Below are 14,514 nucleotides of genomic sequence, written 5' to 3'. Positions count from 1 at the left end.
TGAATGTCCGAACACTCACACACACATACACACACACTAAACACACACACACACACACACACTAAACACACATACACACACACACACACACACAAACACACTCACAAACACACACACACACACACACACACACACACACACACACACACACACACACATCCACCCAATGTCAACACCTTTTTTATCCAATTTATGTCTTAATTTCCCTTTTTTATATTCATTGTTTGTTGTTTGATGATTGTGTCTTTGCCCTGTCAGTTAAATTCAAACCCAGTTAGTCCGATGCAGACCACTGCCACCCCTCCCCTCCTTCAATTGAAAAACATCATGTGGCTCTGCCTGTGCGTTCGTCTCTCATCTGCATCCTTGACGTCCCAAAACTTGCGCATGAAAAAGTGAGAGACACTTCTAGAGAGCAAGTGAGAGATTATGGTGAGACAGAAGAGAGGAGGACGAGGGAGGGAGGTTGAGTCATCATCCGTTTCGTCCAATCCCAGCCCTCTGCCTGTTGCTTTGGTAACGTGATGTCAGTGCAGCCTCTGGCGAGTCCTCTGAGGTTAGCGAGCATCAGCACTGAGGTGTGTTGGTGTCTTTGTTCCTGGGCCTCTTTCCTGGAGACGTCACAAAAACCAAACGTAGCTTGAAACGTTCAGAGTTCAGGTTTAATTGTTTATCAGTTGTTATGGTTGATGAGTTTAGAGCAGGAGAGTGTGAATCCATCTGGGTCTGTGTACATTTGTGTTTCTTTCTTTGTGTGTGTCCCATACAGTTGACTCTGTGAGTTTTGAATTGCTCAGAGTGCATATTTTGTGTTTTTAAGTTCTCTTCTTTCATTATTGCCTGTGGTAGGTTTGTGATTTGGTATTTGTGTGCATACTCAGAGGCCAGGGACTTCTACTGACACTGATCATTATAATCAACTCTTTATGACTTTTGAGGAATTTGCCATAACTCTATTTACTGGCTTGAGCAGTGTTTGTTGCCTGGCAACATCAGTTTATTGAAAACTCTTCGTCAGAAAGTTATGCGATCTGCTGACGCTTTGGTGAACAAAGCACTGCTGCTTTTGGGAAACACAAAACATTAATTTTGGTATTTGAGTTGAAAGGTTGGTGGTGTGCGTGGAGTGAGTTTCAGTATGGTCAAGGTATTGATAAAGTATGTGGGATGTCAGATATTAGTCAGATAAAAGATCCTCCTCCCCAGAGTGACTTAACTGTAGGAAAAGTTACAAAAAGAGGCATAGCACTGCCGTTTACTCAATATGAGAACAGAAAACGTATTTTCAATAGATTATAAATATATTAAGATGCTGTATAGAAATTAATGAATAACTACTCCGTCAGCATTTTGCTCAGTAATTGGCTGTTAGCAAATAATAACTCAACTGAATTTATAAGCAATCAACACAATTGAGCTTTAGCAACTAAATTGAGTAAATTCTGCCCAATATCTGTATTTGCTATACCCAACCAAACAAAACAGAGAATAATAGCAGGATTGTAGGTTTGTGCATTCAATTTTAAGGTCAAAAATTCAGATAAAACCCAAAGTAGAGAAGCATGTGTTGCACCGCATAAACATTTTATTGATTTAATTTTTTAAAAGTCTTGTTCACTCTTCTCTCCTCTCCTCTCCTGCTCTCCCTGCATATCAACTATTAATGGATAGGACAGCAGAGAACAAGAATGAGAACAAGTGAGGCAACGCGCAGATTACAATGTGATGCGTATGGGTGACAGATGCCGAGACATTTGGAAAACATTAATGGAAAGATTAAGATTAGAGGGGTCAAAGATTAAAGTGTCAAACGGTCACCGAGTAAAGAAGATTGAAAGACGGAAAAGAGAAAATAAACGGAAGAGAAAAACTGACTCTCACTTTGTTAATATCTTTTTTGATAAATGTTTGCCAATTGTTTTGATAACAAATTTTAATTGTGTGTTTGTGAGGGTGCCGGAGAGAAAGATATTTTGGTGTGAGAATGCTATGATCCCTCTGCATTTCTGCGCTGGTGTTTAAGCATTAAAGTTAACATTGGTACATGCACAGCTCGGAGTGTGTGCCTGTGTGTGTATTCTAAAAAAAGCTTTAAAAAAGGATAAAGAGGGAGAGACATGAGAGGACTTTGACATTTGCTCAGATAAACAGTAATCATGTTGTCCACAGTCAGTTCAAATCACACAATTTAAAAAGTTCTGCACCACAAAAAAACACAATGGAACCATAATACAGCTTGTGTGAAATACATGCTTTTGCTAATATCAAATAAGAGAGGAGTTTTAGTCCTTACACAACACACTGAAACACACTGGTAAAAAGCAGCACATACCTCCACTGGCGCCCAGTAGTCCCCTTGAACTCAATCAAGCTGCACTAAATTTAACACACTCACAATTCTTGGATCCTCCCCAAAATTGTATGGGTTCTCTTTTGGCCCATGTCACAAGTTTTTTGGAAATCCGTTCTTTTGTTTTGCATAATCTTGCTGACAAACAAACAAACAGATGGACAGGGGTTAAAACGTGACCTCTTTGGCGCTGGTAATTATTCCCTCTAAAAAGTATTTTGTAGGCATGTGGACATTAATTAAGTCGTAGATTCAATGGACAGTGCAATGCAAACAGATTGTGTTTCGAGGGCAAATGCAATGGTTCATAAAAATGTCATCTTGATCTCCATTTAAGTTACAAGTGGGACAAACCCACAGCACTTATTCTAATAACAAACAAATATTTACATCTTTTGTGTCTCTAATGAAGATTAAACGTTCACTGAGCACATTTTCTCTAGCTGCAGATCAGACCTGATCAGACTTCTAGACCATTCCTCCAACAGAGCTGCTACTGCTCAGACATATGTCTGGTGTGAGCGCCTCTCAGAGGTCACGCTACACGCACACACACACATGTGCGCAAATGAGAGGGAATGAGAAACACACAGTTTCATGCATGCTCACACACAGACATTTGATCTTCCTCTATTATTAATAGCCACACTCGATAGGAATGAAAAAGGTTTTCCAACTCATAACAGTACTGCCCTCTGTCTTGCTCCTTTTCCATCTTCCCTTTTGCCTCTCTTCATCCCTCCATCATTCTAACACCACCTGTCGCACCTGTTTCCATTATATCAATTAATCTGCACCTTTCATTACATCTGCTCTCTGTCTATGACCTTTTTGTCTGTGTATTTGTGTTTGTTTGTGTGTGTGTGTGTGTCTGTGTGTGTGTGTGTGTGTGTGTGTGTGTGTGTGTGTGTGTGTGTGTGTGTGTGTGTGTGTGTGTGTGTGTGTGTGTGTCTGAAAGAAACCGAAAAAATTGAAATGACCTCCTCACTCGTGGCCTTATTTTCAGTGTCCCCTCTGTGCCCAGAGAGTTAGCCACTGTGTCAGTTTAATTTATTGGGTCTGTTCCTGTGGTGCGTGTCTGTCATGTGTTTGGCTACGTTTGGGGACAAATCTCCGACTAAAGACCATTTAGGGGACAGCTTGTTCTGTCGAGGACAAAAGCTAATTTTTGGGTCAGTGGTTGACGTCAAGGGTATGATTCAAGGAAATCAATTATGAAAGTGTACGTAATTTCCCCAAAATTAATTTGTGTGTGTTAAATATATATACATACATACATACATACCATCAGCAGGAGCTCTCTTAACTGGTCATTTAACACAACAACATGCTAAACAATGTCAAACATTTATGGAGACACACATGCACCCATGCACAGTCACAACTCTCTGTTCATCGATAGATAGATGGACAGACAGACAGACTGATAGATACTCCCTCTTACCTTTTTTTCCACCATCTTTCTCTCTTCCTCTCTCTCTTCACAGTCACTTGACACTTTCCTTGCACAGTTCATGAATCAATTCGGGAAATCAGTAGTGATACCCAGCCCTCTTTTCTACCTCTCCATCTTTGTGTCAGTCTTTCTACTTGTCTTGCTCTACAACACATACACATTGTGAAAATGTTTATTCTGTTGGGCACACTACTGAGGCGAGAAAGCAGTGAGACTGTGAGCCTGTTTACCATCGTTCCAGTCTCCCCCTCGCTTTCTCACATATTCATTTTCCCGTCATTCACAGTTCACATCCCTCCGTCTCTCATCCCCCTATCTCGTTAATGTAATAACCAATTAACGGCGTCTCTTGGTTGGTGAATTTATTTATTTATTTATTCGTTAATTAATTTCCTTTTGAAAGCGCTCTCCACTGTGATTGGCAGCTCACACTAATTGCAACTCAGGCTGTGAGTGTACAAGATACGCTCTCACATAAGCACACACACGCGTTGAGGCTCACACATTTTCACTTGCATGCACATAAAGTCATGCATATCCTTTTGCACACAAGTGTATGCAAACTGAACAAACTTGAAGTGTAAATGCTTGCTAGCTATTCACACATTATGGGGAAAAAACTGTTACAAAACACACACACACACACACTGAGGGATCAGTGTGATGGTTTTAATTAGATTTGGCCTGTCAGCCTCAGAAAGCAAGCGAAGGCAGATTACTGCTGCCCTCAATAATGGCCTTCCAACACTTTATCTGAGATTATGGTGGAGGGAGACGACTTCAAGGTCACCGGCACAATTGAGGTGGGGGTGTGAGTGTGTGAGAGAGTGTTCAAACATCCAAACAAAAAATGTCAAATGTCACCATGAAAGTCAAATAGGCTTTGGAACAAAAGTAAGGACGCTGATCTAGCATCCTCACATCTGTTTTCACCCTGTGTGAGAGAATGGTTGATCACATATGCAAATGTGTTGCTGGGATTTCCACAGACGGACGTACAAACCTTCATGATTAATACCCAACACATTTCTTGTTTTCTGTTGATAGATTTTGACATTTTGGATAATTTTGAACACGAATTCACATTAGCTTTATGAAGAGATAAACAATTTCTCAATTAGCTTAACAAATGTATCTGTGTATGTGCCCGATTACAGGCTGATTACAGCCATGATTCAGCATCTTAGCGGATTCATGAGCGATTGGACAGAATCCAAGAAACACATGCATCCCCGCCCACAAACTGAAACCCTGACAGAACATGTAAGAGCTTTTTCCCTGGAATGACGAGAACATACAGTTCACAGGATATTCTTGCCCACCGTGATTGATAATTCATCACCTAATAGCATTTTTCAAGCATAATTGAGAGACTTATTTTCAGCCTGTCGATCTGACGTCAGCTTCACGCAGGCTTTTCTTTTGCCTCCTCACAGCTGTGATGTAACTTGTGCAAAAAACAAAAGGTTATGGAGACTTGATGTGGACTGTGAAATGAGTCATTAGGCTACTCATTAAATATCTTATCGAAGTGAATGGAAACTAATGACTGAAAGGAAGCAGATTCAAATTCCAAGGCTATGGCTGCTATTGTTCAGGTGCCAATTAATGAAATAATGAGTGTAGATTCTACATACTATGACAATGACTACTTAAGTCTTAAAAACCAAATAATAATTAATTACAATTTTTTATCATCCATGGTGTAGTGAGGATATTTCTAGAAGACAATATTGAAAATGTTCAGTTAGGAAATAAAACATTTTAGAATTATTAATTTATAGTTTTTAAATCATGACCTCCGTATTTCCAAAATGGTTTGACTTTTATCTCTTGTTTTTGGTCTGATAAATAGAACTATGAATTTATTCCAACCCTAAATATCTTAACCCTAACAAGCGGGTGTCCATCCCATTCCCTCTGCTCTCTCTTTTTCACTTCCTCTTCCAATATCCCTCACTCTTCCCCTTCCACCATGAAACCAGACCAAACTCAATTACCCACCCATAATCTAATCCCACTCTTAATAAAGCCTTTTGCAACCTGACTCCATTATAGTAATTATTCTACTGTATTATTACAGTACATGATGGTGTGTGTAAGTGTGTGTGTGTGTGTGTGTGTTTATGCTCTGTGTATTGTGAGGCTTTCCCTGAGTGACTGTAAAAAGCAAGCTGGGAGAAAAAGGCTAAATCTTTGATTGTAATATGAAGTGTCATATCTTCCCTCGCAGTGTGTGTGTGTATTTTTTGTCGGTGTGGGCGTATATAGTTAGTGTGCTCCGAGAACTTATGCAATTACCGTTTCTTTTTGCATTACGAGGCGAACTGAAATGCTGATGGACATGCAGCCCTAAGCTGACACAAGCAATTGCTCCGCCGAGTGTGTACATGCGTACATTTTAAATATATACAAAACACACTCTAATTCTAGGCTTAAAGTTTTGAAATGGAGAGGTGGGACCCACACACATTGACACATGAATACACACACACACACTATCTAAGAATAGTCGGTTCACACAGCGGTGCGGAGGCTCAGAAGGTCAGTTACTGTAGAAGGATTTTCATAATTTGACTTGTGAAGGCAGAGCTGATCTGTACAGTCGACCCTCTTCTGCTCCTCCAGCCTGAGAGCTAAGAGAGAGATATCGTCTCTCACCCTGGGACATTAATCGGCTCATTCATGTTCTTTCTTTTAAAATGCTGGAATTAAAGTTTCTCTCACCGTTTATAGTCTGCTACTCCTTCTACAGCCATTACTTCTATCAACCGATCATTGAAACCAGTATTTAAACTGTGAATATTTTCTCCCAGAAGTGGCGTCTTTGAAGACTGTTGTTGATAATACTTATACAGTAAATAATAATTAGTCCTACTAATGTTATCACTGGTACTACAGTAAATGTTTATTAGTGTTGTTTTGCTCCAAATGTTTTCTTTCCTTAACAGCTTTTTTGAGCGTTCAGCTACATTTGACTGAACTATTAACATTAAACAATTTGGATGATTTGCCTTTAAGCACAAATGTCATCCTCTATTTATTTTTCCTGTCCTCACTTACCCTCCTCATGTTCATGTTCTTTTTATTCCACCTACCTTACTCTTCCCCCTGGTTGTTCTGGCTTCTACCTTATCCATTTACTCATTCATTTTTTATGTTCAGGTTCATTTCGTTGCACCTAATTGACCTCTCTCTCTCTCTTTCGCCCTCTCTTTCGCCCTCTCCCCCCCTCTCTCTCTGCAGCCATCGGTGTCCAGATGACTCTTGACGCGTTTGAGTCCAGATTCTGGTCCATTACGTCCCAGGTAAATACTTACAGGCATCAACATAACACATTTATCCTTTTACAGAGACAGAACTTCATGTTGTGGGCATTGGACTGAATGAATCCCTCATATTCGATTTGTCAGTAAAAATTGTGCTGCTGCAAATAGGATGAGCAAAGACAAAACAACCGTTTAATATAACAGCTGACATTTAGCTCAATTGTCAATTATTTACAACTTTTGAATTCATAAATAGTGGCATTTAGCTGTACTGACGATTTTAAACTCACGAATGAGGAAGCACTGGAATTAAACCCTCTAATTATTGCGTTATATCTTCAAATTTTTCCACAATAGATTTATGTTTTCTTATTTATTTCAATTCCCTCGATAAAACAGGTTAATTGTGTTGTATATCATATAATTGCTTTTATTTTTCTACTTGTAACGGTTTTCCTGGCCCCTTTAAAAGCTCTTCAATATCTTGTACAAAAGATACAATCCTACATTCAGTAGTATGCCGTAAAGCCATCAGCTCACTGTGACAATACATATTACTCATGACAAGGATGATCATAGTTTCCTTCCTGCTCCATCAAGTTGTAATTACTACATTTAAACTTTGTTGAATTCAAGCTTAATGCAGTGTTTTCCCAATCACCGCTCCCGCCATTAATAGACTGCATACCCTGCCCAAAACATTATTCTGAAAAATGACATGTCATTGTTTCCCGTGGACATTTTATGTGCCACTAAGAGAAAAACGATCAGTGCTATGGTTTTCGAGTTGAATCTCCTTTGTGGTCTTCGAACACCTTCAAGAGAACATTTGCTTAATTTGCCGTAACACCTTTGCCACAGCGGGTGATTGATAGCTCTGCTGTTGTCCTCCTCTGCTCCTGTGGCTGTAAATGACAGCAGTTAAAAGTGCATTAAGGCTGCTGGCTGGCCATTAAATGATGGATAGCCGCAACCACGAGGCTGAGCAGCTCCCAAATGTGTTTGTGTATATTTATGTGTGTTGGTGAAGGTGTGAATAATAGAGTGCTGTGTATGTGTCTGTCATGTTGACAGGAACCGTATGCATAACCATCTGTGCACGAGCGTGCTGTTACGTCCATATTCATCCACTAAGAGCTCATTAGCATCGTCTGCAATTGTTAACCATCAGATTAATGCTGAATACAAAGTCTTTCTCATTGCCATTTACTGTGTGCACCATCGACTCCTCCCTCCCGTCTAGATTAACAATTTACTCCGCTCCTCCCTCCTAATTCTTTCCCCCATTACCTTTGTTTTACTCTCCACAGTTTTCCTACTGTTCTCAGCTCCTACAACCCCGTCTTCCCTACTCACCTCCTCTCCTCAACCCTTCCTCTTCTGCTCTGTTAGCTTACGTAATCCTATTATCGTCCTGTCATATAGTCACTGTCAGGTAGCTTTATTTCGTATGGTTGGTGTGTGCATGCAGTGACATTAGGAGCTGTGTGTGTTCATGTGTGTGTGCATGAAATCTTCTGTCTATTTTGAGGGTTCAGCTCACTTGAGAGTGACGATACTATACATACTGTAAATTCTGAACTTAATACCTGTATCCAAGAGGATGTACAATTGAAGCCACAACCATCAAGCTAAAAAAATGGGTTCAGAAACATATCATATAGTTACTATTAATTTTTTTTTATGAATGCAGTATTAAAATACATATATGTCTTACCTTAAGTTTAATCTTTCTATTTTGATTTATTTGAATGAGATAAATCCTGCAGATCTGCTGCAGATCATTTGTGTTGCAGAAAAGGCTTTACAAGTCCTTAAAATGATTGTTTATGCACTGTTCATGCATACAAGAATAATGCGTTTTTGCTATGATTTTCACTCTCCTCCATCATAACATGTTTGTGAGGAACATATTTGAATCCTAAATGACTAAGAACATCAAAATTAGCTTCCTCCTTTTGAACCTCGCACACATACTGTAGTCGGCAGAGCTCAGTGAAGGAGTTACATAAGCCGTAGAAGTCACATCTGACTTTGTAGCTACAGTATTAGGTTGACTACCTTAAAATAAGATGTTATTAGTAGTTGAATTATGAATTAGTGAGGGGAGGAATAAAATATGAGCCTACATCTAATGGTAACCAGTCAGAATGTTAACAGGAAAATGTTCTGGCATCCAAGCGCAGCAAAGTCTGCTCTGTGACACATTATGTCGTATGGCGTTAGTTAAATCTGAAATCCCACAACATTGGATTAAAAGATATAACGTATACATGCGGAATTATGGACTGTGATGCCTCATATGTTTCTCACAGTCCTTTTGCTGATACATACTGTCAGTGATTGGAGATGTAGTGAGACTAATGGGAAGCAAAAGATCAAAGATTTTTCACTCTTCACATCTTGACACACTCTTTATCTCCCGGAGAAGACTCAGCTGCTTTTCCTTTGTCTCTAACTCCACGTTTGATAACTCTGTGTTTGTCATAGACCTAAACCACAACCTTTGAAATATGAAATCAACAGTAAGGTTTATTAGTGCAATAACAGAAACATTATATAATTTTTAGTATTCTTCAAACAAGGTTTAGGGTGCCTTAAAAATATTTCTTCAAAACGTTTTAACTGCATGTACTTTGTTATCTTCAGAATGTGTATATGTGTGTTCTGTGTGTGTGTGTGAGGCTGTGAGCAGACGGTGGGATCATCAGTTGCAGAAAGAATCAGTTCCATTGAGGTTCAGGGTGTGAGTGATAATTAATGCTCTCGCCATCAGCTTGACTCCTCTGGAGCTCACAGACCAGACACATTTTCCAACACTGGTTCTGAGAGAAGGGCCCCTCGTGTGCTGCTTCCACTAATAAATCTGACATTGGAGAAAGTGAAAATAATATATGTGTAAAAGAAATTTTTCAACTGGATTGGGAATGGAAATGGCAATCACCTGAGATTGATGATTGATTGATGATTGATGATTACCTGAGTGTTCTCCAGAGCAACCACCAAATTAAAATGTTCCATTTATACACTGGTATTGTGTTATATAAGAGGCATTTTTCCATTTAATTCACTGTGCATATTCACACAAAAACAATAATGATAATAATCTAATTGGACGTGTTCCAGTATAATTGCTGAACAAATAAATACTCCCAAGAAGATAAAAGACAAAGACATTTCCTCTAGTGCCACTTTCAGCACAAACTTTAAACTGATGAAAAAACAGGATGTTTTGAGACATGGACATTTTTTCCAGCTTTGGTCCTTATCACTAAAAGCTCTCGAAACACGTCTGTCATGTGATAAAAACGTCACTGACCCACCCTCCCGCTTACTGTGAATCTTCCAGAAAATATGCCATTTGTCCGTAAGGTCATTTCTGTCATTGCTCTCACTGAACTGTTTATTTCAGGAGGCAGTGATGGGAAGCAGAGGGAAAGACGGACACTTAGCTGTAATAGGATTGAAAAGGATGATAGATCGTCTCATTCACACGTTGACATGCTCTATATAGCCTGACCACGATTCCAAAGACATATGGTCCGTATCGAGCATCATCCACATGACCTGTAGACATAAGATATGACCATGATGTCAAGAGGAGATCTATTGACACCTTGACTCGTGACCAGTGCACTGATGAACAGCTGAACCTTTGTAGATAGTGGTGATGGAGTAAAGTGCAATTATATTTATAAAGGACGAGTAAAAGAGCCGAGGAAAAAGGATACAGTCTTGGTTTTTGACTGTTAAAAACCACAATGGAAATCTTTATTCATAAAAAAAGAACAACATCTGCAGGTTTTCATTCGTATTGGAATCACGTTCTCTGAGAAGATGAATAGCTTTGTCTCCAGCAAAGCAAAGGTGTCAGAATGAAGACTTGTGCAGTCAGTGCATCGACTCATATCATAAACTGAAGTAACATTTCTCTCTGTTTTCATTCTCTTGTGTTGTCTCTTTGTTTCTCTCTTCGCCTCCTCTCAGCCAAATGACACAGATGTAAGTATGCAGTTTTCCCTCTCTCCATTCTTTTCAAAGCAGCACTCAACTTTTAGCGCAGAACCAAATATAACATTTTTAGTAGCAACTGAGCTCCGTGAAGTCGGATTCACACCCCAGTTAAAACACATCACACATACGCACACAGTCACGTACATGCAGAAATCTAACACAAACTTGCTAACAAAATCCAACACGTTCCCGCCTCAGGTAGACATATCACACGCAAATCAATGCCTTCAAACTAACACACCGAGTTTTCCTCATTTGTGAGAAGTGACGCATGTTCAAGCCCCAACACCTCCACAGTCAAACGCAGACAGAGCATGTGTTCAAATCATTTCCTCACTTACACAAACATGGCCTCCCAGATAATAACACCCATCACCCCCCACAGTCGCTTCCACCTCTGTTTGTCAGTAAAAACCTGAATAGGTAAAAGGTTAAACACATCGCAAACACGTTCTTTTCTTGTTGTCTGTTCGTCCTCTAGTGCTCTGACATAGAAGGGAAATGTCCTCTTCGGTGTGGCAGCTTTGTGAGTATATCAAGTCAGAGCACATTTATGGCTGCTGTAATATCTGGGTATTAAAGCCGCTCTCATGAAGCAGTAAATATTATCTAACTGTGTAATATTCATATGAATGATTGTGCTTATTACCTCTGCCAAGGAGGTTATATTTTCACATAAGTACTGTACAACCGATTTGCATTAAACCCGTTGGAGGGATGGGGTGTGCTGGGCCAGGGAAGAACCCTGTAGATTTCCATGTCTGGTTTTAAATACAAGTTTTTTAAAAAACGTTTTCATCTTTTTCAGAGGAATTTATGTATCTTTGTGTAACTATGACTATGAATGGTGGGAATTATCAGACTTCTTTCTTCTTCCTTTTATTTCTCTTCTATTGGTGTTGGACACAGATCTTTCACTTCATCTGTCTCTGTCTCTTTTCTCATCTCAGGATATCGACTGTTACCTGATTGACAATAATGGCTTTGTCATCATTTCTAAACAGCGTAATGATGTGAGTTTACACACAAACACACCCGCGTACATTCATGTCTTTCTAGAGCTGGAAGGACACTCACTCCTCCGCCAAGGAGATTATGTTTTTGTCTGTGTTTGTTAGTTTGTAGAATTATGCAAATAATTGTTTACACTGTAAACAGTGTGCGGCGAACAGAAGACGGAGGCTTGGCCCAAATATACACTGTCGGAAGCCACAAAATATTGGCTGTTGCCCCCAGAGGCTAATTCGTCTTCAGACAATAACCAATGGGCCTGAGATTGATTTCAACCTAATGTACATTGTTGGGGAATTCACAATTGGACAACATAAACTGAAGTAAATTATGGTTGTGCCCCTTGCTCTGTGTTTTTAACAAAATTAGAGAAATTAATTTTAAAATTGTTCAAAAGTGGGCGAGATGAACACTAAAAACAGCAGTTGATATTCCCTCTGTCAATTTATCATCACAGGAAAAATTCAACCACTTGGTTTGTTTCCCTGTTTATCTGGCTTCTCTCCTGATAGGCTGGGAGGTTCTTTGGTGAGGTTGATGGATCAGTGATGACCACACTTATCAGAATGGGCATGTTCAAAAGGTAATACCTGTCCTCACCTGACCGGCTAGTTTAGAAGATAGCTGAGGGTCTGTTTGTGCACCTGTCTGTTTGTCTGTCTTGCCTGTCTGTTACCTGTAAGAACAGAGAATTGCCTTGTCCTGTAAAAGCCCAAACATCTGTGGCTAAAGCTGAGCTGTGTCTCATACTTATAATACCATGTATTTAAATTAAATCGCTCATGTGGACAGTAATAATAGGAATGAATAAATAAAAAGGAAAAACAACCAAAAATACAAAAAAATGGAAGTATGAAAATAAACGTAACTTTTTTCCATTCAAAAAATCTGTCAAATGAAAGTTCTCATATCAGCGAACATAAACGTTCGCTGGCAGTTCATTCCTCCATCTTGGTGTTTGTGGTGTAGATATCCTTTCTTTCCCCGTTCACTGCCCTTCAAGCTTCTTTAGCTGCTCTGGATTTCTTTTCCGTCAGACTTTTCTTTTTACCCGTCTTTTATGTTTGAAATCACATGAGTGATGAGCTATTTTTAAACAGCTAAAAGATTTCGTCATGCTTCATTTGTCACAGGATATTACATAACTGGTTCTGAGCATGCATGAACTTCAATGGCTGCGTGTATGTTAGCGTTTGTTGTGTACGTGCATACGTCTGCAAAGCTGTGCGTGTTTATTTATGTGTACTTGTTCTCCTTCCTGCATCAGAACAAAAAATACTCACCTGTGAAGGAAAAACAAGAATAAATCGAAACACCGAAACAAATAGGGGAACTAATTTCAGCATGGAGATGGTTTTATTTTTTTTCTAAGTGAATCTGGGTTTTTACAAAGGTTGAGCTGAGCCACCAAGCGCTGAGTGTAATGGTCTGGAGAGGGAGGCATCAAGAAATCAATGTCAGACAGATACAGCAACACCATTCGCTTTTGTGTGTGTTTCCTCAGGGTGTCCTTGTTCGACTACCAGGCAATGTGTAAGATGAACTTGCATTCTGTCAACAGCGCTCGTCCACTTCTCAGTGTATGTACAACAAAATAATTCTGTATATGGTAATATTTTCCGTAAAAGCTCCACGGAACTCTGCAGTAACCATAGTCCATCCATCTCTGTCTCCAGCCGTTCTATGGTTTGACGTCAGCACTCAAGTGGCTCCTCTCCAACTTCCTTCTGTAAGTGTTGCTAGGGGCAACCAGAAATGGCTGCCCCCAATCGAAACATAAAGTGGATATCTGTTCATGTTTTCTGTCAGAGTAATGGAAAGAATGCTTCTTGGTTGGCAGCACTGTTATATTATACAGACAACACCAACCAACAGTGAAATTCATTTTTGATATATATTGACGGATAAAGAGATGTAACATATATTTATAGGTTATTACACCATCTTTGTAAAACAAAGTACCTATTTACTTCAGTGGTCAGAAATATTACAGGAATAGATCAATTACCTAGGACAGACGGAAACAGCGAGCCCTAACTTGCCTCTGTCCGACTCTGACTCCAAATAGTAACTATGCCTGGTGAAGAAATAGCTTCACAACACATAGCCTCTGTACAAACACATTGATATAACATCCGTCCGTGCTGCTGACAGTATCTTTATATCAACTGTATAAATCTCTGGGCAACAAAGCAATTAAATGTACTTCGCAAAATATCTCACTACTCCCTTTAAGTAATAGCAACTGAAGGATAAGAAACGGGGCACCTACTTATTTAGAAGAGCAACCTGAGTTTTTACTGCTGTGACTTGGTGAGGCTGAAGTCACGTGATTCTTCCAGCATCTTCATTAAAAACAACAAGGGGAGTTATCCAGTTAAGACAAAGCTTCCAATTACTGCTGAATGGGGACC

The 14,514-nt window shown here is 39.5% G+C and overlaps 1 protein-coding gene across 1 annotated transcript in view; it reads left to right on the top strand.

Moving 5' to 3' along the window:
• The window catches only part of cacna2d4a (calcium channel, voltage-dependent, alpha 2/delta subunit 4a), a 70,903-nt gene that overhangs the window by 53,557 nt on the left and 2,832 nt on the right, over positions 1-14,514 (top strand). Inside the window, exons 28-34 of the mRNA XM_061074471.1 lie at positions 7,053-7,114; positions 11,063-11,077; positions 11,571-11,615; positions 12,040-12,102; positions 12,613-12,683; positions 13,605-13,680; positions 13,777-13,829. Coding sequence (XP_060930454.1) covers positions 7,053-7,114; positions 11,063-11,077; positions 11,571-11,615; positions 12,040-12,102; positions 12,613-12,683; positions 13,605-13,680; positions 13,777-13,829 — 385 coding nt within the window. The remainder of the gene's footprint in view (positions 1-7,052; positions 7,115-11,062; positions 11,078-11,570; positions 11,616-12,039; positions 12,103-12,612; positions 12,684-13,604; positions 13,681-13,776; positions 13,830-14,514) is intronic.

This window comes from Limanda limanda, chromosome 1, assembly GCF_963576545.1.
Source record: "Limanda limanda chromosome 1, fLimLim1.1, whole genome shotgun sequence".
Taxonomy (NCBI): domain Eukaryota; kingdom Metazoa; phylum Chordata; class Actinopteri; order Pleuronectiformes; family Pleuronectidae; genus Limanda; species Limanda limanda.
This window is presented reverse-complemented; position numbering and strand designations above follow the sequence as displayed.